We start from the raw sequence: 24,123 nt of genomic DNA on the forward strand, positions 1-24,123 counted from the left end.
GGTTTCTAGGCAATTGTACGAGGAGGAACTAATGACTTTAAATAGCTGAAACTGAACATGGTGCTGTCCATGGTACTGAATCACTACATTTAGGATAGCAGAATAACACTAAACCTCTGACCACAAGTTTGTGATTTGATGCTTTATTTAAAATAGTTATTAATATGACACTTTGGCAAAAAATTAAAATCTTATCTTATTCTTTTGATTATTTAATAATAATCCTTTATATTTTATAACAATTGTACTGTTAGGATGCCAGGTTACTGGCAGTAATTCACTTAATATAGGAAAATGTGTGCTTTAAACTGCCAGAATGTTGAAATCAGGGGTCTATTCATGTCTGTTTTGTGGTTATTTTTGGACTGTTCATTTTATACATAAGCCTTGAGTCTAACAATAATCCTTTAAAGGCACTTCACAAAGCAACTCAGCATTACATTTAATTCAATTCTGTATGAAAAAAGTAGCATTGGACAACTGGCAAAAATACAACATAAAATGATCATCAACCGCATGTCTTTATTCCTATATGATTCCAAAATCAAGAAAATTATGTATATATCATATATATATAACAAACTTATTGACCATTTTTATTAACTTAAATCATGCAAGTATCCATGTTGCACAGCATTAAACATGCAGTTAATTTTTAATAACTTCTCCTGATGCCTGTCAATTTTCTTCAAGATGTAACGACTGCTAGAGACTTCAACAAGTAGAACATAAAAAATGCCACTACTTTGGAAGGTAATACTTCATTGCATTATGTATGAAACATATACTATGCCATAATCATTTCCAAGCATTTTATGCATTTAGATGCCTTTACATTTTAGGATGCATGAAAATTAAACCTTTTTTTTCTTCTCATTTTTTAGTTTAACCACCACTTCCTAGCCTGTATGTCGCGAACGCCCGATCCCTGGGGAATAAGATGGATGAACTACATTTAGACATATCAAGCCGGACAACCACACGGGACAGCTCTGTGATAATTATCACTGAAAGTTGGCTACACCCGGGGATCCCGGACGCAGCAGTTGAGCTAGCGGGTCGCTCATTACATCGGAGTGACAGAACAGAGAACTCGGGTAAGAGCCGCGGAGGCGGACTGTGCATATATGTGAACAAAGACTGGTGTACAAATTCTACTGTTATTTATAAGCACTGCTCACCTGATCTAGAGCTGCTAGTTGTTAAGTGTAGACCTTTTTATTTGCCACGTGAATTTACTGTCACCGTGGTAACAGCGGTCTACATTCCACCAGACGCAGACCGTAATTTAGCATTAGGTCATGCACTAACAGCTATAGATAAACAGCAAAACAATTATCCAGAAGGCATTTTTATTGTGGCTGGTGATTTTAACCATGTTAATCTTAAAACAGTGTTACCCAGTTTTTATCAGCATGTTAAATGTGCAACACGAGGGAATAACATACTGGACTGTGTATACTCTAATATTAAAAAGGGATACAGAGCCTTCCCCCTCGCACACCTGGGCCAGTCCGATCACTTGTCACTATCCCTGATTCCGGCATATCGCCCTGTCATTAAAAAGCAGAAGATTACTGTGAGAACTGTTAAGAGGTGGCCTGAAGACGCATCTCTACAGCTACAAGACTGCTTTGAGCGAACAAACTGGACTTTGTTTTTTAATCAGGATGTGAATGAATATGCTTTTACTGTTCTCTGTTACATCAGGACTTGTGTTGAAAATATTACTATCAACACACGCATCAAGATCCCTCCTAACAGAAAACCTTGGATGACGGTGGAGGTCCATGCCCTTCTGAGGGAGCGCAATACAGCATTTAAATCTGGGGACAGAGCACTATATAATACATCAAGGTACAACTTGAAAAAGGGCATCAAGCAGGCAAAAGCAGCATACAAGGAAAAGATAGAGGGTCACTTTACCAATAAAGATCCAACACGTGTGTGGCAAGGAATACAACAAATAACTAATTACAGGGCCAGCCGTGAACCAACTACAAACATCAATGCCTCCTTGGTAGAGGAGCTCAATCACTTCTATACCCGTTTTGAAACATCAGGGCCAGATAATGGAGCTGCTCCCCCCCCTGCTGATACAGATTTTACATTTACAGTAACAGCAGAGGAAGTGAGATGCAGCTTTAGGTCTGTAAACACTAGAAAGGCAGAGGGACCGGATGAGATCCCAGGAAGAGTGTTCAGAGAATGCGCCTACCAGCTCGCAGATGTCTTTGCAGACATATTTAATATGTCTCTGGCCACATCAACCGTACCGACCTGCTTTAAAACAGCAACTATCATTCCAGTGCCTAAGAAAAGTCACATCAGCACCTTGAATGATTATAGACCTGTAGCGCTCACCCCCATTGCTGCAAAGTGCTTTGAGAGGCTGGTGATGAAGCATGTTAAATCTGTTCTTCCTATCAACCTGGACCAGCATCAGTATGCCTACAGGGAAAATAGGTCCACAGAAGATGCAATCATTACAGCCCTCCATAAAGCGCTAACACATCTGGACAAGGGGAAGACATACGTGAGACTACTTTTCATCGATTATAGTTCAGCGTTTAATACTATTATTCCTAATCAGCTGGTCACTAAACTTCTTGACTTGGGTCTTAGCAGCAGCCTGTGTATGTGGATAAAGGATTTCCTGACAGATCGCCCACAGACAGTGAGACTGGGCTCATACCGATCTTCAAGCCTGTCCGTCAGCACTGGAGCACCGCAAGGCTGCGTGTTGAGCCCGTTGTTATATTCCATCTACACGTACGACTGCATCTCCACCCACCCCTCGAACACAATGATAAAATTTGCGGATGATACAACTGTGGTGGGAGAAATCTCAAACGACAATGAGAATGCATACAGAGATGAAGTTGACAGACTGACAGGATGGTGCAAAAACAACAATTTGACCATGAATGTTAAGAAAACAAAGGAGATAATAGTGGACTTCAGAAGGTGTAAGGAGGACCCTCAACCCCTCATAATTAATGGTGAGGAAGTGGAAAAGGTATCATGTTTTAAATTCTTGGGGATCATGATCTCAGAGGACCTCAAATGGGAGATAAATACTACCGCTATGGTTAAAAAGGCGCAACAGCGACTTTACTTTTTAAGAACACTCAAAAGGAGCCATTTGCCTGCTGAGCTTCTTAAGATCTTTTATCAATGTGCCATAGAAAGTGTCATAACATACGGGATTTCTGCATGGTATGCTAATAGCACAGGGAAGGACAGGAAATCTCTTGATCGAGTTATAAGATCTGCTGAAAAAACCATTGGACTTCCCCTGAACCGACTGGATGATATTTTTAAGATCCGCTGCCTCCGCCGAGCACGTAACATTCTACAGGACGAGACACACCCCTCAAACCATCTTTTCTCCCTGCTTCCATCTGGCAGACGGTACCGGGCTCTTAGAGCACGGACTTCCAGGCTGCAGAACAGTTTCATCGCAAGGGCCATTGCAGAACTGAATAATTATACACTCCTACCTCCCAGTCAGCACAGTTGCACTTTATAGGAACGGACTTTATGTCATGGAACTTAAGTGTAATGTTGGATGCTCTGTTATTTTTAACTATATTTATTGTGTGAATGTGTATATGAATGCGAGTATTGTTTTCTTAGAGGATGCACAAGCAAATTTCGTTGTATGGTACTACTGCACAATGACAATAAAAATTTACTTTACTTTACTTACTTTACTTTACTTTAATCTTGTGATGTCATAAATTAATTGTTTAAAGTATAAACTACATTCCATGTACTTTCCCAATCAAGGTAAGGTCATAATAATTATAAAATAACATGAAAAAAATACTGTTTAAAATGTAGTTTTATATTGAATACAGCAAACCAGATTACAGGATGTGTCACTTGTCACTGCATGTCAGCTACCAATACACTAACACAACATGACAATGCCAGATAGATAGATAGATAGATAGATAGATAGATAGATAGATAGATAGATAGATAGATAGATAGATAGATAGATAGATAGATAGATAGATAGATAGATAGATAGATAGATAGATAGATAGATAGATAGATAGATAGATAGATCGATAGATAGATAGATAGATAGATAGATAGATAGATAGATTACAAGAACTTTGCTATTCCAATCATCACCTCTATCTCTTGAGAGGAATATTTTCCGAAGGAAAAATGGAGATTTATGTCAAAGTTTCGCCGTCCTGTGCTTTTTTATACATGAGGGAATTGATAGAGTTGTAAGTATTCAAGCGAGAGTCTGTATGACCGATGCAGAGCTAAGCAACATTTGGCCTCCGCAAGAAAGATCACGCCTCTAAATAAAGGTAACTTATCATTTTCACAATGCTGGGACATATACTAAACCTTACTGATAGCTTTGGAGAAACATCTCATCGGTTGTGCTGAGATGGGAAAGAAATAATTTGAATCAGATTATATACAAACCCTATCCTGAAGCCATGTTTATAGGATAACGAAAGTCATTTTAAGTGAACAAGGCTTACAAGCAAACATTGTAATGGTGACTTCAGGTATTCGCAACACATTTTCCTCCTTTTTTTATCCCTGTTGCTCATTACCATTTTATAAAACAGTGCCTTTGTGTACCTACAAGAGTATTCTTGATACTCTTGCAAAATTAACATACTTCATTGTTTTTCTGCACAAATACAGTGTTAATGGCATCAACAACATGCATTCAAGTCTACGTGAATGAGAAATCCAGTCCAGACACAGTTTAACCTCAGTTTGTCCTCCAATCTCATGTTTTTCCAAATCTGTATGTGACTTTCTTTCGTGGAACACACACAAAAAAAAACACATTAAATGGTCCTGTTCCTGTTTATTTTAATTACAATGAAAGCTTTTTAAAGGACGTAGAAGCACCATAAAAGTCAACCATAAAAACTGTACACTATATTTCAAGTTATTTGAAGTCATACTACACTTTTACGTGAAGAACAGACCAATGTTTAAGTTGTCATTCACTTATAATTTTCCTCTCCAGTGAGCTTTTAACCACCTCAACCCGGATCATTCATTCAGTGTGTCAAAATCAAGAATCAGATCAGTCTGATTCATATCCAAATCATTTAGGCCGGCTTTGTGAACTGGATTGAGGTGAAAGATTCACTGAAAAGATTCAATTCAAGTGAACAACTCATTCACAGATCTCTATTTCTCTCATGAACACTTCTAGGACTTGGGCAGATAAGATGTTTTGTGTGCTAAGCTAAATGACTAACATTTCAGTTTGAATTCCACACAAAGCCTGGTACTGTCTATTTTTATAATATAATTTGTTGATGCTTTTGTGTCCTTTTTGAAACTTCACAGGTTCAGTCACCAGCACAAAAATCCTCTTTTTCTCTCCACAAAAGGAAGAAAGTTATACAGGTTTAGAACAACACTACAGGGTGAATGAATGATGACATTATTGTCTGAATTATTCCTCTAAAGGTTCCACTCTGCGTGAACCTTGTGATATCAGAGGGAAAAAAAGATGAGCCTTCTCACTCTCGCTGAGCTCGTATACGCTAGCGAATATACATAATGACTTCCAAGAAGAAAGGCACAGAGTTATGATATGAATGTCATCAAAATCAGCAGCTTTTTTCCCCACGTTGTTTGAGAAAATCTCTCGGGGCTAATTAAAATTGCACCTCAAAATATGCCCAATCATGGCAGAGGGAGCTGATAGAGTTGTGCATTTGTGTTCCGTAATTGTTTGCCTGCACAGGCCAATTTTGATTTGGTGCGAAGAGTAAACACGTTAACGAACAAATTTATTAATGAACATGCGTCCACATAAATAATCATGCAAACAGATTAGAGACTAAACTCAACAGCAAATTCATTTAAATTTATCATGAATAGGCATGAAATCCACATTATTTGAGCCCAATAAGAGCGGCTCTTTTTTTTTGATAGCAAATATGAAGCTTGTTTATATGAGGGCAGAGACCCCTCCCTCTTTATAAGCCGTCTATAATAATACCACAGGGCTAAAATCCATTCCAGTGGCTCAAATTACACTCAAGGGGGCAGACTCGGGTGGCCTCTTTATTCAATGAAAATTGAATTTGGTAAATACGATTTCTCTGTTCTTATCGGTCACCGCACAGAGAGGCCTGGCTCATACTTGCTCATTTCGCTTCTGAAGCACCGTGTAATTTTCATATTTGAAGATGATTAAGATTAAATAGAAGCCATTTTCAATTTGCAGCATGGACCAGACAAGACTAAACAATTAATAACTGGAATTATACAGATATCATATAATTATTGAGAAAGATCATAACAAAACAACCCGAATGAACACGATAATGCACGTTAAAGGAATAGTTCACCTAAAAAATTAAAAGTCTATCATCATTTAATCGCTCGCATGTTGTTCCGACCCTGTGTGATTTACTTACTCCTGCAGAGCACAAAAAAAAAAAAAAAAAATATTAAGAATTTTTGTCAATGTTGTTTGGACCCCATTTACTTTCATTGTATGGGTCTTTTCTGTTCCACAGAATAACAAAAGTCATACAAGTTTGGAATGAAATGAGGGTATATCATAACAGAATTTATATTTTTGGGTGAAGTATCCCTTTAACAGATCATAACTACTTTTATCATATTGGTTTCACTTTATTTTGATGGTCCCTTTAACACATTCTGCTGACTATAAGTAACATTGAACCTACTCTCATCAGAGTGTTAGCAGAGTTTTAGTAGACTGGTAGGGTTAGGGTTACAATAAGTTGACATGTAGTTGCAAAGTTACTTATAGTCAACAGAATGTTCAAAAGAGACCATCAAAATACAGTATTACCGTATTCCTTTAGTGCTTTTCTGAGCCAAAAAAGACCATGCAAATGACACAGGAAAAATAGCAGCACATGGCGTGGTACATACAGTACTAATTACTAATGTAAGTTGAACTTGTTAGTGCTACAAATATTTCAGTGTGACCAAACCTCACTCTCATTTCTAGAAAACATCCCTTCCTTAGAACCTGTCACCACACAGCCTGGCCAAAAGAAATACGTGCTTCATTAATTGCACGCTGAGGAACAAAGGGGGAAAGGCTGCCAAATCCAAATGGACTCAGATGAAAAGCAAAGACGAGACTCAATGTCTCTGAAGAGGGTCTCAGAGCTGTAGTCACAAGCACAAGTGACAATAGAGAATATTAGATTCTCAAAATCCACCACACAACAGTTATTCTAGATAAAGAGATGTCTCATGGTACTGACAGAGAAGCTGCTTTGGTGGTATTAGTTTAGTGGTTAAAGACCTGAACCCAAACAGTTTCGATCCATGAACCATCAAAACTATATGCCTTGTAAAATAACTAAATATTCACTATAGAAAACAACTTCTGAATGCCAAATCTCAAAAACAAATATCTAAGAAATGAGCCACCAATACAGTTATGTACGGAAGAGGATTAGGGCCAGACAATAATAAAAAATAAAACCATCTCGAGATTAAAGTCATTATAATGCGAGATTAAACTCGTTAAATTTCGAGAAAAAAAGTCGAAATACAATCTTGAGAATAAACTCATTAAATATTGAGAATAAAGTCGTTGTGTTTCGAGAAAAAACTCGTTAAATTTCGAGAAAAAAGTCGAAATACAATCTTGAGAATAAACTCATTACATTTCGAGAATAAAGTCGTTGTGTTTCGAGAAAAAAACTCGTTAAATTTCGAGAAAAAAAGTCGAAGTAATTGTGAGAATAAACTCGTTAAATTTCGAGAATAAAGTCGTTGTGTTTCGAGAAAAAAAGTCGAAACGAAATGTAGAGAATAACGCATTTGATCAGTGTTCATTGCATATACTGATAGAGGACATGGCAGAGTTAGATCACTTAGTCAATCTATATTTTTGACTTTCTTTCAGTAACAAAGAATAGAACATTAGGTCCAGGTCGGCTAGGTGTTTTTTAGAAGAAAACATCAGTCCAATTTGCGCGATGTACTCGCTTTTGTCCAACATGAAATTCATCGAGGTTTCGTGGTTTCCCAGGATACCATAAGACGCATTATTAAACTTGTTGATCCTCAAGGTGTGGAATTTCGACGAAGGAGACGCTTGAGAAGACGGCACTTGCGCTGGCCCAAATACACTCTGGCATATGGACAGCTATGATAAATTAAAACCGTACAGCATTGCCATTTATGGCTGTATAGATGGTTACAGTCGTTACATTATGTGGATGAAGGCGTACACAACCAACAACGATTAATAATGCGTCTTATATCCTGCAACCACGAAACCTCGATGAGGTTGATATGCAATGAATGCGTTATTCTCTACATTTCATTTCGACTTTTTTTCTCGAAACACAATGACTTTATTCTCGAAATTTAATGATTTTATTCTCAAGATTGTATTTCGAGTTTTTTTTCTCGAAATTTAACGAGTTTTTTCTCGCAACACAACGACTTTATTCTCGATATTTAATTAGTTTATTCTCGAGATTGTATTTCGACTTTTTTCTCGAAATTTAACGAGTTTTTTCTCGAAACACAACAACTTTATTCTCAATATTTAATGAGTTTATTCTCAAGATTGTATTTCGACTTTTTTTCTCGAAATTTAACGAGTTTAATCTCGCATTATAATGACTTTAATCTCGAGATGGTTTTATTTTTTTATTATTGCCTGGCCCTAATCCTCTTCCGTAGTTATGCTCTAACTACCTCTAGAAAGACATTATTTTATTAAAGACATTTTTTTTTCACTGTTTCTCTCTTATATCTCATTTATCATGTAATTTAATAGCAGGTTCACTACCATTCATCATTTTTTTTTTTTTTTTAAAGAAAATGTTTATTTAGTCTGCATTAAATGCAGAATGCAGAACATAATAAATGCTGATATTTTAACTTTTGATGAGTTTATAATGCATCCTTGCTTAATAAAAGTATCTCTTTCTGGTAAAACTTTACATAAAGGCTTTATTTAATGATATAAACATATCTGAATGCATTAATTATGCCTTGTAATGCATTATATGGTCTCATTAATAATTGTAAATAAAATATTTATGAAAATATATAATGCATTATCATGTACATTATGAATACCTTTATAATGCATTATAGATAAAAGCTTTTATCACGGCTTGGTGAGGATGAAGATGAGGCGAAAAGAAGCGGATCTAAAATAGCAGCTTAAGTTTAACAAAAACAATTTAACAAAACAAAAGAGTAGAATCCAACAAAGAGTAATCCAAACCAATTAGCAGGCAACACAACAGTGTGCACAATACACAAATAACACCAGACCATGAGTTAACAGAACTGAGGGCATTATATACATAAACAAATAAACAAATGAGGAACAGGTGTGAGTAATCAATGAAGCAATGAGTAACTGCAGCCCTGTTCGGACGGTAACTGTTTCTCATGTGGACGTCCATTAAAATACATTTGAATGGCACCTCAGTGATAAAACTCATGCATTCGGATGGAAATTTTTTCTTGAAATAATTATAAAAAGTCCATATTTAATTTAATAATAGGAAAATAATCTCCTAATTAGTATTTGATTAAAAATAGGAAGATAGACACGCTATAGTTAATATGGTTTTCTGCCTTTTTATCTCAAAATGATAATGTCATTTTAGAAATGTGGAATTTACAGGTTGTGTCTTGGGTTGAGGTATGCTGGACCTTGATCTATTCTGAGAGACGGTATTCTCAGAATAACATCCGGATATGGATTCTTTCTGGCTAATTTAGTGTATTTCTCAGAGTAATAAAATGTCAGTTTCTTGTTCAAAATCACTATGAAATGTTGTTTGCAATACAATTTAATTCCATAATTAGCCATATTTCTATGTGAAACAGGACATTCAGTGAGGAAAAATAATAAAACATGAATATCATATAATGAGGATGATTTGACTCAATAATAAACTCATAATAATTTAATTTTCTAAATTTTTTAATAAATAAACATTTACATTTACAATATATATATATATATATATATATATATATATATATATATATATATATATATATATATATATATATATATATATATATATATATATATATATATATATATATATATATATATATATATATATATATTTTTTTTTTTTTTTTTTACTTGGCCCAGTAGTTTTTTGGGTGAAATTGCAATAATGTTGAAAAATATTGAGGAATTTCAACATTTTAAGCTTTATTGCTTTGCCTTAGAAACAAGTTATTACATTTTGATTCAAGATTCCACAGACATTTTTTCACTTGAATTGTGCACAATAAGACGGATAACAGGAATTAATACAAATAAATTGTGTCGGTTCTTATTTCATGTTGACTTAAGAGTGAAAAGATAAGAGGAGCCCGACAACACCGCAAGTGTTCAAAATATTTTTCTAGCAAATGTATTCTCTGACAATAAAACGATCAAAATTCTATTACTGCTAATGTCAACTGTTTCACCTCGATAGCAGCAGAAACATGTTTCCATGGATACAATGCTCAATATTTCAACAAGCTATTTATTATTGCCCATGAAGTTATTGTATTAAAGGCTCATTTTCACAAATCAGAACACAATCTTGCGCGCACACACACACACACACACACACACACACACACACACACACACACACACACACACACACACACACACACACACACACACAGAGAGACTTCAAAACTGACTTTCACTTACATAATAGAGCTGTCCCACAGTGCACAGAATGGATTCATTGTTCCCTGCAAGAAAACATACACACTGTGATTGGACAAGCGACATACCTATTAGACATACCACAGTACATACCGATAAAGAGACATTTTCACTACGATAGCCAGTATCTCAAAACATAAGTCACGTTATTTAATAGACAAATTAAGAAGGAAAGGAAAAAAGGAGAAAAAAAGCTCCCATTGTAATCATCTGGGCCATATCTTGATGACACAATGAGGAGAGAAATAACTGGTGATGGCAAATTAATTATCGGACTAATTACTGCTATTTGTCTGTTGATTAATGAGCCTGAAACATATGTCAGAGGTATTGTAGAGCTCCCCTTTGATTGGCTGGAGTGATTTAAAGAGGAACAGAAGACCATATTTCCTTCCAATTTCAACCCAAATGCACCCAGATTTGTCTTCTAGCTTCTCTTTAAAAGACCATATGTTTCATTGCATTGTGTTAGCTTTTTACATCAATTACAAGGCGGGATCTGGATCAATTGATTAGTGTTGCAGGATCATACGTTCACAGTCCATATATGCTGTAAATGCTCTGCATACCCAAATCATTTGAGAGAACGAGTTTGTGTACTTGCTAAAAAACATTAACACTATTAACACTTTGCCAAACAACTGTAGTTTTCTTAAAAACTACCAGTTACGGAGGGCTTCGGGTAAGCGGATCCACAGCAGCACAGCACATCAGCATCACTGTTCCGCGTTTTAAACTTTTAATCACGAAAGGACTCGAACTACACAACTACATAATCAAGGGCTTCATTAGTTGCACCAGGTGTGCTTGAGCTAGAACACATGAAATATCTGAACTGTCATGTAAATGATTCAGAATGATTCAACAGGATTCAAAATGCAGGTTTTTGAAAACGATACTGTTATCATCTCAGTGAAAACTGCAAAAGCACGAATTTGTAAAAACAGTGACATCATGCCCATGCGTCTTACGTGTTCAGTCTACAGGTGCGTAGTGTTTCTTTACAATGTGGCATCACCAACTACTGGTCTGGCATTAATAATTCAGTGTTTTTAGTTGTTTTTGCGGACCATTTTGACAACGTTGTCGTCTTTCCCGTCTTCAGCTTTTTAGTACATCGTTGTTGTGTATATGTACCGTAACACACAAACAAACTGAACAATAGGCTACTCATGTTTTATTTTTTGTAAATGAACATGCTTTTTACGAATGCTGCTTTCTATTTAATAGGCATCTGAAAAGGCGTCTGGTTGTGACGTAAATACATGTTAAACAAATCACAGTATCCACAGTTAGCTGTTTTTTCCAATAGATTTGGGAACTTTTAGACAGAAAAAAAATCTTAAAAGTTGTGTGTTTTTGCACTTATCTGAAAATGCACTGAAATTGTTATCTCTAAATGGCATTTTTCACTCGGCCTATTTATAAAGGCTTTTGATGACATCCATGAAAGGAGGGTCTTTGGGATATAAAGGCTGTAGATCAATCCCTTGTTTGAAAATGCTTATTGACTGCATGTATTGCATTAATAGCATATTAACATGCTCCTTTAAACCAACAGACCAATAAAACAGCAAAAGAGTCAAAAGAGGTTTTAGAATACATGCGACCTCCATGTCGGCATCAGTTAGCCTCTCTGGATTGTGTTTGTGAAGCGTGTTGAGATCTGACTGGTGCTTACATTAGCTAGATGAGCTAACTCAATCTCCAGCTGGGCTTCTGTAACTCTGGGTTCTGGTCGGACAGTCACAGCAATCACTTTTGAGTTCACAGCTGTGTTATTCCTGTGGGTCAGATCACAATCACACACAACAGTCAGTTCAAGCTTGAACAGAGAAATGCTAATTTCATTCATTTCAATACTTCCATTATCATCAGCATCGATTTTTGTTTAAACGCTTCATTCTGCACATTTGAATGGAAAGAGCTCATTTAGCACAGAAGTATCTCTCCAGGTTGGACTCAGTTTAGATTGGTGTTTCACTTCAAATGAGATATTTTCTGCTAGCAGAGACCAGAAATGTTGATATGTTTGACAACTTTGATTTTGGTGGGTAAATAAATAAATAAATGCTACTCAATATCCAACTTTAAAGATGGGCAAAGTTACAGTATATTAAACACAAATTGAATTATTTTGAAGTTTTTTGATTAACTCGATTAATGATTGCCTGTGGGTAAAATGATCCCTTACAGATGAAAAGCAGTCATTTGTCATCATTAGACTCAGAAAGTTATACTCAAAGCACTATGTGTACTTTATTACTTTTTGATTTCATGATCAAAACCAATATTTGTTGGCTATGTATATATTTCAAACATATTCAAGTGCTTTTATTATAAGCACATTTTTATATTAAACTTCAAGTAGACTTAGAACTCAAAATATCTCTCTTTCCTTTCATGCTTCCCTCCTTCTCTAACTAAAAAAAAAATTCTTTGAGTATCATTTGTCAACGTGAACTGTTTAGGCCGGGCATGATTTCATGGTCCATTTAAAAAGAAGCAAAGACAGAAAATGGATGCCCAACAAGTAGCTACTCAAAAGTCTGCAGTGAGAAATGAATTTTATGAAAGTAATCGACAAAGATGCCACATCTGAGACAGATCTTTCAGTTCTATACTTCTGACATTATTTTACAGTCTGTCACACTCTTTGTTTTCGATTATCGCAGTCAGAACGCACAAGTATTGACCTGAAAAAAAAAAAAGAAAACCTCTGTGGACTTAGCCATGGAAAATAAAAATGTCTCTGTTAGTAGATCATCCTAAAGGCAAAAATGAATCCTTTTGAAATTAGATCAAGACATTATCTGTGCATGTATGGTGTCATGAATCTCCGCACAGCCTGAAAGGCATGAAATAACACGAAACTCTTAAAGAGATAGTTCATCCCAAATTTAAATTCTGTGTATGTATCCTCAGTCATGACTTTCCAAACTCATATGACTTTCTTTATTTAAGTATTTTGAAACTACGACTGACTGAAACTTAAATTCATTGACAATCTTAACTAAAAGCCATAGCCACCATTTACTTTCATTATATGGAAAGGAACAGCTTAGACGCTTTGTCTACTCACATAAATAAAAAAAGGAGAAAATTATAACAGATTGTTACTTTTTTGGTGAACTACCACTTTCAAATTACATGTTCTGTAACTGTTGGCATCTAAATCACTAAAAACAAGCATCCATTTAAGTGCTCATGCACTGTTGATTCTCATAGTATGATCTTCACAGTATTTTGTCTTGTGATTAAATGTTCAACAACGTGATCCGTCTTTACAACTCCCTTAGCCATGTTGCATTGCTTTTTTTTTAACACTTCTCTTCTGTTATCTTCCACTGTTTGTTCTGATCTCCATCTCCCTACTGGCTTCAGTGAATCCAACAGAGCTCAAGAACAGAGGAACGCCCTTTTTCTCCGTTCTTCCATGAACCCTCTCCCTGTCAGTGGGAATTCCATGGAGGAATCATACTCAGGTTTACTGAGATTTGATTGACAGCTCAGAGCCACACCAGAAAAGGTCTGTTTCTGTCCTGTGTGTGTCTCCGGAGGTTTGAGCAGAAGTCCTCAAATGGAACAGGAGGTTTTGATCCAGAGCTTCAAGACGGACTCTGAGCATAACCAAGAATTTTCATTCTGACATACAGTCTGGGAGAGAAAACACTGTTGTAGTCTGTTATACCTGCTTCTGTTTTAGGACAAGAGGAAAATCAGAAGGAATTTGAAGGAACAGCTCTCTTAAAACCCAAATATTTCTTTTTGTGTGCGTGTGTGTGTACATTATTTACCACTAGGCTTTAACACATTAACCACATAACTCAGATTCATAAAAGGATAAATACCTTGTTAATACCATAACAAACAATGACTACAACAGGCATGCGAACCAAAGGAGTGGAATAATGCTGCAATCACGTCACGTCAGAATTGCCGTAATTACGAGATGACAAACCAGAGATTCTACTTTAAGCAGTTTACGTCCTCAGTTTCTATGGCAACACTCATGATGCCAAATGAATCCATCCTGCAAAATGCATCACAACATTAGTAATACTGAAAGAGTGTTCAATTTTGAGGACGCTGTCATTTAAGTTCTTTTTAAATGACATCATATGTCATAGCTTTCTAAAAAAGACTTGTAATGATGAGATTGACCAAAATATGAATGGTTTGAAACTTAGAATTATGGTCATTCTGAAGCTGACATGAATGCAACATAAGAAAAAAACAGAAGACACCTTCAGCATTTCACCCATAATTAAAAGTGACTGATTAAACAGTATATAACTGCATATACATGGCAAGAAGCTATAAAAATGAAATGAAATAAAATGAAATAAATAAATAAATACAATTCAATATGGGGGTTTCTGTACGAGTAGGTGTGCGGTGGTGTGGAAATACATAATTTGACACGCAGGTAGGACATCGTATCATTGCATCGTATTGTTGCGAATGCAATGATTGGGCGAACATTTTATGGTCCTACGACTTCAGCAGACGATATCAATACATATAAATACATTTAGACAACTTATCTTAGTGATTGCTATCAGGACGTGAAGAGAATTTCAACCAGTATAACAAAAAATGTCTCTGGAACAAATCATCTACCCTGCCTTTAATCCATGAAAATTCTTACATATAGGCCATTTAAAGGAAAAATAAATGATTGATACTGTGGGAGAAAATCTCAGACTCACAAAGTATATTCTGCAACTATGTTTCTATAAAACTTGCACACATTACACACAATAGGCCTATGTCACGAAAAAATTGAAGACCGGAAGTACGTCTTTTAGTAGGGATACGGCTCTTCCGGTTAGCTTTTTACAATGGCGGAGTCCGATAGATACCGCTGGACCAAATCTCTCCGCAACCTGCCTGAAGTCACATATGACGATGTGGTTCGGATGGTAAATGAAAACTCTGAGGTATGGCTGAGGTATGGCTGAGTTATGGCTGTCTACGTCCTAACGCAGAGCAACCCGGTGCACTACAACAACAGCGGCGGGCCATTCGCCAGTAAGGTAAACGTTTCTATGGTAACAGCGAGTTGGACCAATCAGCAGACGTTGCTGCTACGCTTAGGATTGTGGGTAGTGTAGTTTTTTTTCATAAGATCGCGGATAAAACATGTTTTTCTTAAAACAAGGTTGATACGAACATAGCTTCTACAGGAGCAAAATCTAAATCCTTATTGAGAAATACTGTTGACCGGAAGTTCTGAATCCCTACTCCGCGTTCCGGAAGCAGGAAGTGTGACATAGGCCTATGGGTCTCATTCATGAAACATTCGTAAATATACGAGTAAATATGTGAGTGATTTGCGCGTAAAGAGACCTTTCCGAAAACTCTTCTCCTGATTCACAAATACTTCGTAAACGTCAGATGTGATAGTGAAATGTGTGTGTGTGTGTGTGTGTTAATGAATTCCAATCAGTCGTAAATGGGACGCGCGTGCATGCTCATTCTCAATTAGCCTACCATAAATCCCGCCCATTAAATCCGACTGACAACTATATATGGGCATCATTTTATGACACCAAACGAAGGATTTCAACATGTCTTCTCAAAAGCGAATGAAAAATGATGCAGAAATTGAAGTTTTATTATCAGAAGTTCATTCAAAACGCCACATTTTATTTTCGAGCGCAGCGTATTACAGATTCAGTTAATAGAGTTTCATCTGTTAATCGAACAGTCCCAGAAGTGAAAAGAAAATGGTTCGACATGAAGCTTGACTGCAACACTTGTGACTTGCAGATGCTATTACTGGCTCTCATAATAAAAGTAAAAAGAAAAAACGTATGTAATTACTATATATAATATTTTTTCAAAATGCTGTGTAAATATGTACCCGATTAAGGTGGATTAAAATGCAGCCTTATTAATGAGCAAAACGTTCGGATGTTAAACGCACTATTTACGCGTGGCTGGGAGCAGGTGTAGATTTCTTTTTGGAAACATTTGGAAAATACGAACATTTTAATGAATCCGAAAATTTACGCCAGAACCACTTTACACACGATTTACACAAAAATTCGTTCTGCTCGTGTTTCATGAATGAGACCCATTATTTTATTTCCTTTCCTTAAAAAGGCACTTAACAATCAGAATGAATCCTGCTTAGTTATTTTAATCAAGACATTCTTCTGATTTACAGGTTTAATCAATCAAAAATCTTTAAAAGCAGTCCCTAGGGTACACTTACCCCAGGTTGGGAGTCTGTCCTCTATAATATCCCTCTCATATCTTTGTAATATTTCATCTAAATGACCGGAGATGAACTGAGTCTTACCGTGGAGCGGGCAGCATAAGGCCAAGAGTCTTGTAGAGAACCATTCCGAGAATGAATACAGGAGATCCATCCATATCTGCCAGGAAACAGTCTAGGTTAGACGATACGTTCATCACATTATGTAATCATATTAAACAGCATCTCCACTTTCAACTTTCAAGTCATGGAGGTTTTATCCGATAATTCTGAGTTCAAGTTTGTTTCAGAGGCAGACAGTAGGAATTCTATCCTAATACCTTCCCCTTCCATGCAAGAATCTTTTAATCCAAAGTAATTGAACAAGATCTGTATTTTTTTTTTTTTTCAAAGCTATACAGGAATTAATTAACCTCTAAACCTGCAAAATACTCATTAAATATCAGATCTCTTGCCAAACAATATTCCTGACAGCTAATCCATCATACATTTCTTGCCAATAATGAATAAAGTGGTAGATTAGGCTATACTAGCAAGGTTATTGATAATTAAGATCAAATGTCTTCTCTTCTGACAGAAAGGCTAATCCTGGTTCAAACAGCTCTGCACAGCCCTCTAGTCAAGCTCAAGGCAACTGGAGTGAGTTATGTATTAAATCAATCCTTCATTACTTTCCTCTGATACACTTCAGATAAGACTGATCACCCTAATTAAGTAAATAGTCTGGTGCGCTGGTGCTTAGCTCTCTTTACTATCATTGTTTGAGAGGATACGGCGAGTGCTGTGTCATCTGAATTGATGTTGATATTGTTGATATTGTTAAAAGCGCCGTATAAATGAAGGTCGACCAAGTGCAGTCTCCTCTAAAACAGGCAAATGGCAAGTGGTTGAGATATAATCTTGTAATCTTAAAGCTATCCCATTAAACGGTCACACCATGTCAACATGTGAAATTTTCAGCACAATTGAATGGTAGCGATTACGAAACATTCATTTTAATATCGCACTGATAATCCAAAATAACTCAAAATGCCATAGTGTCTTATAAATGATGATTTTAAATGCAAAAAGTATATTGGGACAAAGCATTTTCATGCCCTGAGGAATTAATAAGTAGGGAATGTACAGTCAGTCATTATCGTAAAATAACTCTAACGGGGTGATTAAAATACCAATGTGAAGCGGCACTGTATTATATTAAATGGCTACACATTAAACAAATAAAATATTATTTATGTAGATTTGGGTGTATTTTTTACGTGAGAAGAAAGGGCATGGAATGATATAAGGAATAATACTAGCACAATTATGCATTTTTGTATAATGAACTAGTGGTCTTCCTACAGAAATATGCAACAGTTGATCAACCAGAATTAAGTATTACAGAATGCCGTGCAATTAGAAAAACAAAGAAATATATGGGTGATTATTGTTTGTCCCCCACATAGACTTTTGTCAAAATCAGTGAAATTATACTTTGCACTTTTTAATATGAACTGTATTTTTTATAGGCTTACCAAAGAAAAACAATCCTGTCCTTTTATTTTGTTTTATGAGTGCAAAGTTTTACCTGATTGTTTGCTTCATTTTTCAAGATTTCACAAATTGACAAGATTTCAAGAATCACCCATATATGGTTTTAAATTGATAAACGTTGACAACTTATGAACTACTCTGCAAAAATCCTGCATTCCTTGAACATATGGGGTCTAAGATGCATTACTTGTCAGAACAAAACAAAACAAAACAAAACAAAACAGCACAAATAATGTTAACATGGGCTGAATGAAACCTGGCTTTTAAAATCTAGTCAAGTCAAGTCACCTTCATATATATAGCGCTTTTAACAATATAGAATGTTTCAAAGCAGCTTTACAGTGATAATAGGAAATTAAAGTAACAGAGCTTGTTTTGGCTTCACAGCAGCTCTAGAATAAAATTATTGTCCAGCTAAAGTTAGCTTTGATTGATTCACTTCCTTTGAATCCTTAATGTTAATGTAGCCTTATTGTACTAAACATAAGACGTACAGTATCATCAACTTCCACAGTGTGGCATCATGTACAGTACCTGCTGTCTGGGGTACAAATAATCCTTTGGGAATGACAACTTTGTCTTCGGAGTTTCTGGCCCAGTCCACCATCCCTTTCCGTCCCTTCATTGGAAAGTTAATGTCTGTCATCACAGATACTGCAGGCAGCCTCTGAATATTTGCAACTAAAAAAAATACAATAAAATATCTGTTATTTCTGTTAACTGATATAAATCTTAAACAACTGAGATAAGTTGAAGCACTAACATTATGAACTGGGAATAAATAAAAAAATAGTTAACATCAAAACTGCAGCACATGTTTATTTATTTTTCTTCAGAACTTCATATTGTTTGGCATCATTTGAAGATAAACTAAAGTTAAATATGAATATTCCGTGAAATTAAGAGTTCTTCACCATGAATCAAGAGATAATATATTTGAATATGAAACATATAGAAATTAAATGCACATTTGTATAGTTTGCATTTCAAAAGTAAAACTAATATGTATTAAAATTTAAAGCAGTAATATGAATTTCTTTAAAAAAATATTCAATTTTAATTTGCACTTCCTCAATTTCCAATTCAATTATACATCCTGTTTGCTATTGAAATGCCAGGATTGAATCTGAATTGACAATGCTTTCTAAATAGTGTTAATTTCGTCAGCTATTTTTTTAGTCTTAAGGCCCGTTCATACCGAGAATGATAACTATAAAGATAACTATATTAACGTCCACACCAGCGGACGATATCGTTCTGTTTATTTTAAGCACGTGCTTGTCTGCCGCTTTAAATGCTCGAGCTTGTTACAGCAAGATGGATTCTGATTGGCTGTCAGTGTTTTTATCGTTCAACAGCTGGATAAAATCGTTCTGAAAGTGATTCCAACGATATTGTTTCTCTGTGCCATACTGAGAACGATATTTAGAACTATATCTTTACCGTTATCTTTATAGTTTTCGTCCTTGGTGTGAACGGGCCTTTAGTACTGTGTCAAATATACTTTTTAGTTTGTATCATATTTAGTATATTAACCTCCTCCTGTTTTTGTATAGTCAAGTTTTAGTCGACTAAACGTCTGGGCATTTTAGTCTATTTTCAGTCAGGGAAACCTGACAGGCCATTCACACGACACATTTACGACACGACACAACTAAAAATGGAAACTTTTCATGCATTTTGGATGCTCATTTACACGACAACGGGATTTTGGCGGCCTAAAAAATTACGTGTTCAGTCTATACTATAGGCGCGTAGTTTCTTTACAAAGTGGCATTGCCAAATAATGGCCTGGCATGAATAATACAGTGTTTTTAGTCGTTTTCATAGAACCGTGTGAACGGGCATTCTTTTGACAAGTTGTCGTCGGTACGCAAAAACACGAAAGAAAAACTTTTCAACACATCGTTATCATGGCATACCCTGAGGGGTTGTTTACACGACACCATTTTCAACTGAAAACCGAAAACTTTTTATGTGTTTTGGCCGTTCGTTTACACGACAACAACGTTTTTTGGGACCTGAAAACACAAAATTTTGAAAACGGGTTTCAGGCTACGTTTACACGGAAACGATCTGAAGAGAAAACGCAAAAGTGATCACTTTTTATTCTGCGTTTAGACGAGCGTTATGGGGGGGGGGGGGATCTGCGTGCATATGGTGACGCTAAAGTGTGTGAAATTCAATGTAGTATGCACTCCAGGTGGCTAGGTGGCAATGTGAAGCACTGATCGGTGCCTTCACTGTCTAGCAGACATTTGCGTTTTTACCGTTTAGACGGAAACGCGACGGTGGAGCGTTTTTAAGATTTCCACTCTGGAGGGTGGTTTCACTTTTTTGCGTTTTTAAGCCCCAAAAACGCCGTCGCCGTCTAAACGAAAGGCACATCTGATAAAATATTTTTACATTTTCACCCGCGAGCGTTCTCGTGTAAACAGGGCCTCAGAGGGCCAGTTTTTGAATACGATACTGTTATCGTCTCTGGGTAAACTACAAAAACATGAATTTGACGTCACGCGCATATGTATTACGTTTTAGGTCTATAGGTGCCTAGTGTTTCTTTACATAGTGACATCGCCATCTACTGGCCTGGCATGCATAACTGGTCTGCACAGCAGAAGAGAGAATTATCAGGTAGTTGCTAATTCGTTGAGGTGTAGGTGTAGGTACACATGCCTTCTGTGTGTGTATGAGTAGGAGGAGGAGACTGGCAGTGCTGCCAGCTGCTGTGTGTGGGGAGCTGCATGAGGGAGGGCATTAGTCACAGGAGCACATGGGGTAGAACTGAAAAATGGTGGGTGAAGCAGCTCACACCTTAAGCTCTAAAGCAGCATGAGATCACAGGCCCTTTAGTGATCTTTACTACCATAAAGGCTGCTATAATCTCAGAACGAATCCTGCTTCATTTATGTGCCACAGAAATATGGAGGTTACTCATACGTATATGGGGTTGCATCAGCCAATATTGGATATTTAAGTGTGCAAGACCATTTCCCCAATTTTGACATTTAAATTTTTACATGCCATCATTTCAAAGTTAATCTTATAAGACACTAATTTAATAACACTAATAAATACTGTAAATACTGTACATTATAATGTTGTGATGCTTAAATTCATTCAGATCACTTAGGATTATTTAAAATACATTTTTGAGAAAATATTTATTTTATTTATAATTTATTGCACTGCAAAAATGCCAAAATCAATAAGTTACGATGACAATATATGTTTTCACATAACTTGTCTTGAGCTCTTCAAAATAATTTAAGCAAGTCAGTTTAATTTAATGTCAGATTTGAAATAACTTGTACAGCCAATTTGATTATACTTAAACATTTAAGGCAGCAACTAAAACTTAAGTTTTTGAGTTATATAGGTGGACTTTTTTTGTTTTTGGCCATGAAATGAAATTAATTATTGGCTTATCATATCAGCTACAGATTTAATAATATGCATGCATCCCTAATTATAGGAGTTTAAATGGTTTATAAATTCAAAATGAATGAAATAAGATTAAATATCTAATAAAAAGTGCGCTTAAACTAAGGTATGCAAACAGGTTCTGAAAAGTAAAAGTCTATGTTTGGAAAAGCACCAAATTACCATAAAATTAACATGATTTCTGCAGTGTTTATGTAACAACACTTAACATTTCTGTTTGAATTGTACAGTATATTGTTGTATACTAGTATGCAGGTTCACATAAAACAGTAGGCATTCCAAACACAGCCTTAAATAACCAAAAGCAAAATAAACAAACAAAGAGACCGCACATTAAAAAAAAAAATATTGAAGAGCAGTGTTGTGAAGTGAAGGGCTCCTATTATAATCATCTCCTTCAACTATAATTTATTCAGTGCATTTCCCGCAGTGTGTGAGTTCCCTTTATTTGGGATGTGCTCAGAGCTGTTTCCCTGCTCAAGTCTGCGGTGGGACGGCGCTGTGGGTAACGGTCCTCAGGGAACCCAGCCAGGAGGCATCGGCACCTGCGCCCACCTGTAACTAATGAGCCTAATGACTGGATCCTACCGAGCAATATCAGGCCGTCAAATTTTTTGCTGCAGTCTCGGCTAAATGCGACTGTTAGGTTACTTATTGGACTAGACGACATCAGGGTCTCTCAACTCATCTGAGCAATCAATGCTCACAAATCAATGTCCATTAAACACATTAAAAAAATCTAATTTCAGCTTTAAAGAGCTGCAACTAAGACAAAGTCATTGTTTATTCTTACGAGAAGGCATGCCGTGGAAAAAGGAGCCTCTGCAATCAAGGTTATTTGGCTAAAAGCGGACGCAACAGTGTGTCGAGCTGACAGAAGGTATTTATTGCGGTGTCAAGAACGTGCTATAAATTTGGCTGGGAATGATGCTGCAATATCTTACTATGACGGATGATTTTCATTTGGCTAGTACAGGCAATACAGCTTTGTTCTTTTAATCAAAGAGAGCAGACTTTGGCTAAGATTGTTGTTCGATTTCCCTGAAAATTATAAGGAAATTGAAAAAGCTGATGTCAAAATTAAGAATTTGCTTCATTTATATTTTTGACTTTTGGTCTGTAATACATTATGTTAATTGATAAAATAGTTAATAATTTACATAATATTACGTAATATGCAAATAAACAAATTAATTAAACAAATGACATTTCATATATTATGACATTTGCTGAAAAAGTTTTATGGCATTCAATAAGAATCTGGAAATCAAGAATATAAACAAGTTAAACGTATTACATTGTGCTTTTGTGATGGTGTATATATTCACAGTATAAATATATATATATATATATATATATATATATATATATATATATATATACAGTATGTGTATACATACATACATACATATATATACATATATACATATATACATACATACATACATATATAAATATATATATATATATATATATATATATATAAAATAAAAGTACAGTATATATACCTTCACAAAAGCACTAATGTAATACATGTTTAACTGGTCTTGATTTCCAGATTACGTTGTTCTATGAAACATTTTAATATGTTTCCCCATCTCAATATCACCTCTGAATCTTGAACTAATTGAGCATTGATGATGCTAATACTTTTAATACTACTACAGTATTTTTACAAAAACATTGATTTTGAGGCTGCATAATGAAATTATGAATGACTGTGGAATTATGAATGCCTTAATGCATTCTGAATTAAGTCTTTTCAAAGTTAGTTTAAAATGAATTTCATATAAATGGCTGGTAATCAGACAATAAAAAAGTGGGCTACAAATCAACAGAGACGTAATGTCTCGAACAGACATGTGTTTCAATAATGTTCTTGGTTGCTTGAGTGATTTGCTAAAACCTCTTTATGCATCTGTTACTGTAGCAGCAGCTGTAAGACACAACATCACTCAGTTTCACCTTCAGACTACAAGAAGAAGTTTCAATCACAGGTTTACTTTGCCTTGTCAGTGGCTGACATTGAAATGTTTATAGCTCTCCTGCATCATTATGATGGCGATGTTCTGGCTGTGCGTTTTATCTTACACACTGAAATGTGGTGGTTTTGTCTGAACTGGCTTGATGAAGATTCATTCTTGCCTGAAATTTTTTTTGAAACATCTGTTCAGCTAAACAAGGTTTTTGTTATATAATG

The 24,123-nt window shown here is 35.7% G+C and overlaps 1 protein-coding gene across 3 annotated transcripts in view; it reads right to left on the minus strand.

Moving 5' to 3' along the window:
• adgrb3 (adhesion G protein-coupled receptor B3) overlaps nt 1-24,123 on the minus strand; it is a gene marked incomplete at its 5' end in the record, with an annotated part of 190,655 nt that overhangs the window by 45,612 nt on the left and 120,920 nt on the right. For all 3 annotated transcript variants that reach the window (XM_081351642.1, XM_081351641.1, XM_081351640.1), the window contains 4 exons: nt 10,700-10,743; nt 12,399-12,501; nt 17,028-17,103; nt 19,014-19,160. In XM_081351642.1, the coding sequence (XP_081207768.1) occupies nt 10,700-10,743; nt 12,399-12,501; nt 17,028-17,103; nt 19,014-19,160 (370 nt within the window). The remainder of the gene's footprint in view (nt 1-10,699; nt 10,744-12,398; nt 12,502-17,027; nt 17,104-19,013; nt 19,161-24,123) is intronic.

The sequence above is a fragment of the Scardinius erythrophthalmus genome (genome assembly GCF_964197995.2).
Source record: "Scardinius erythrophthalmus genome assembly, chromosome: 21".
Lineage (NCBI taxonomy): Eukaryota > Metazoa > Chordata > Actinopteri > Cypriniformes > Leuciscidae > Scardinius > Scardinius erythrophthalmus.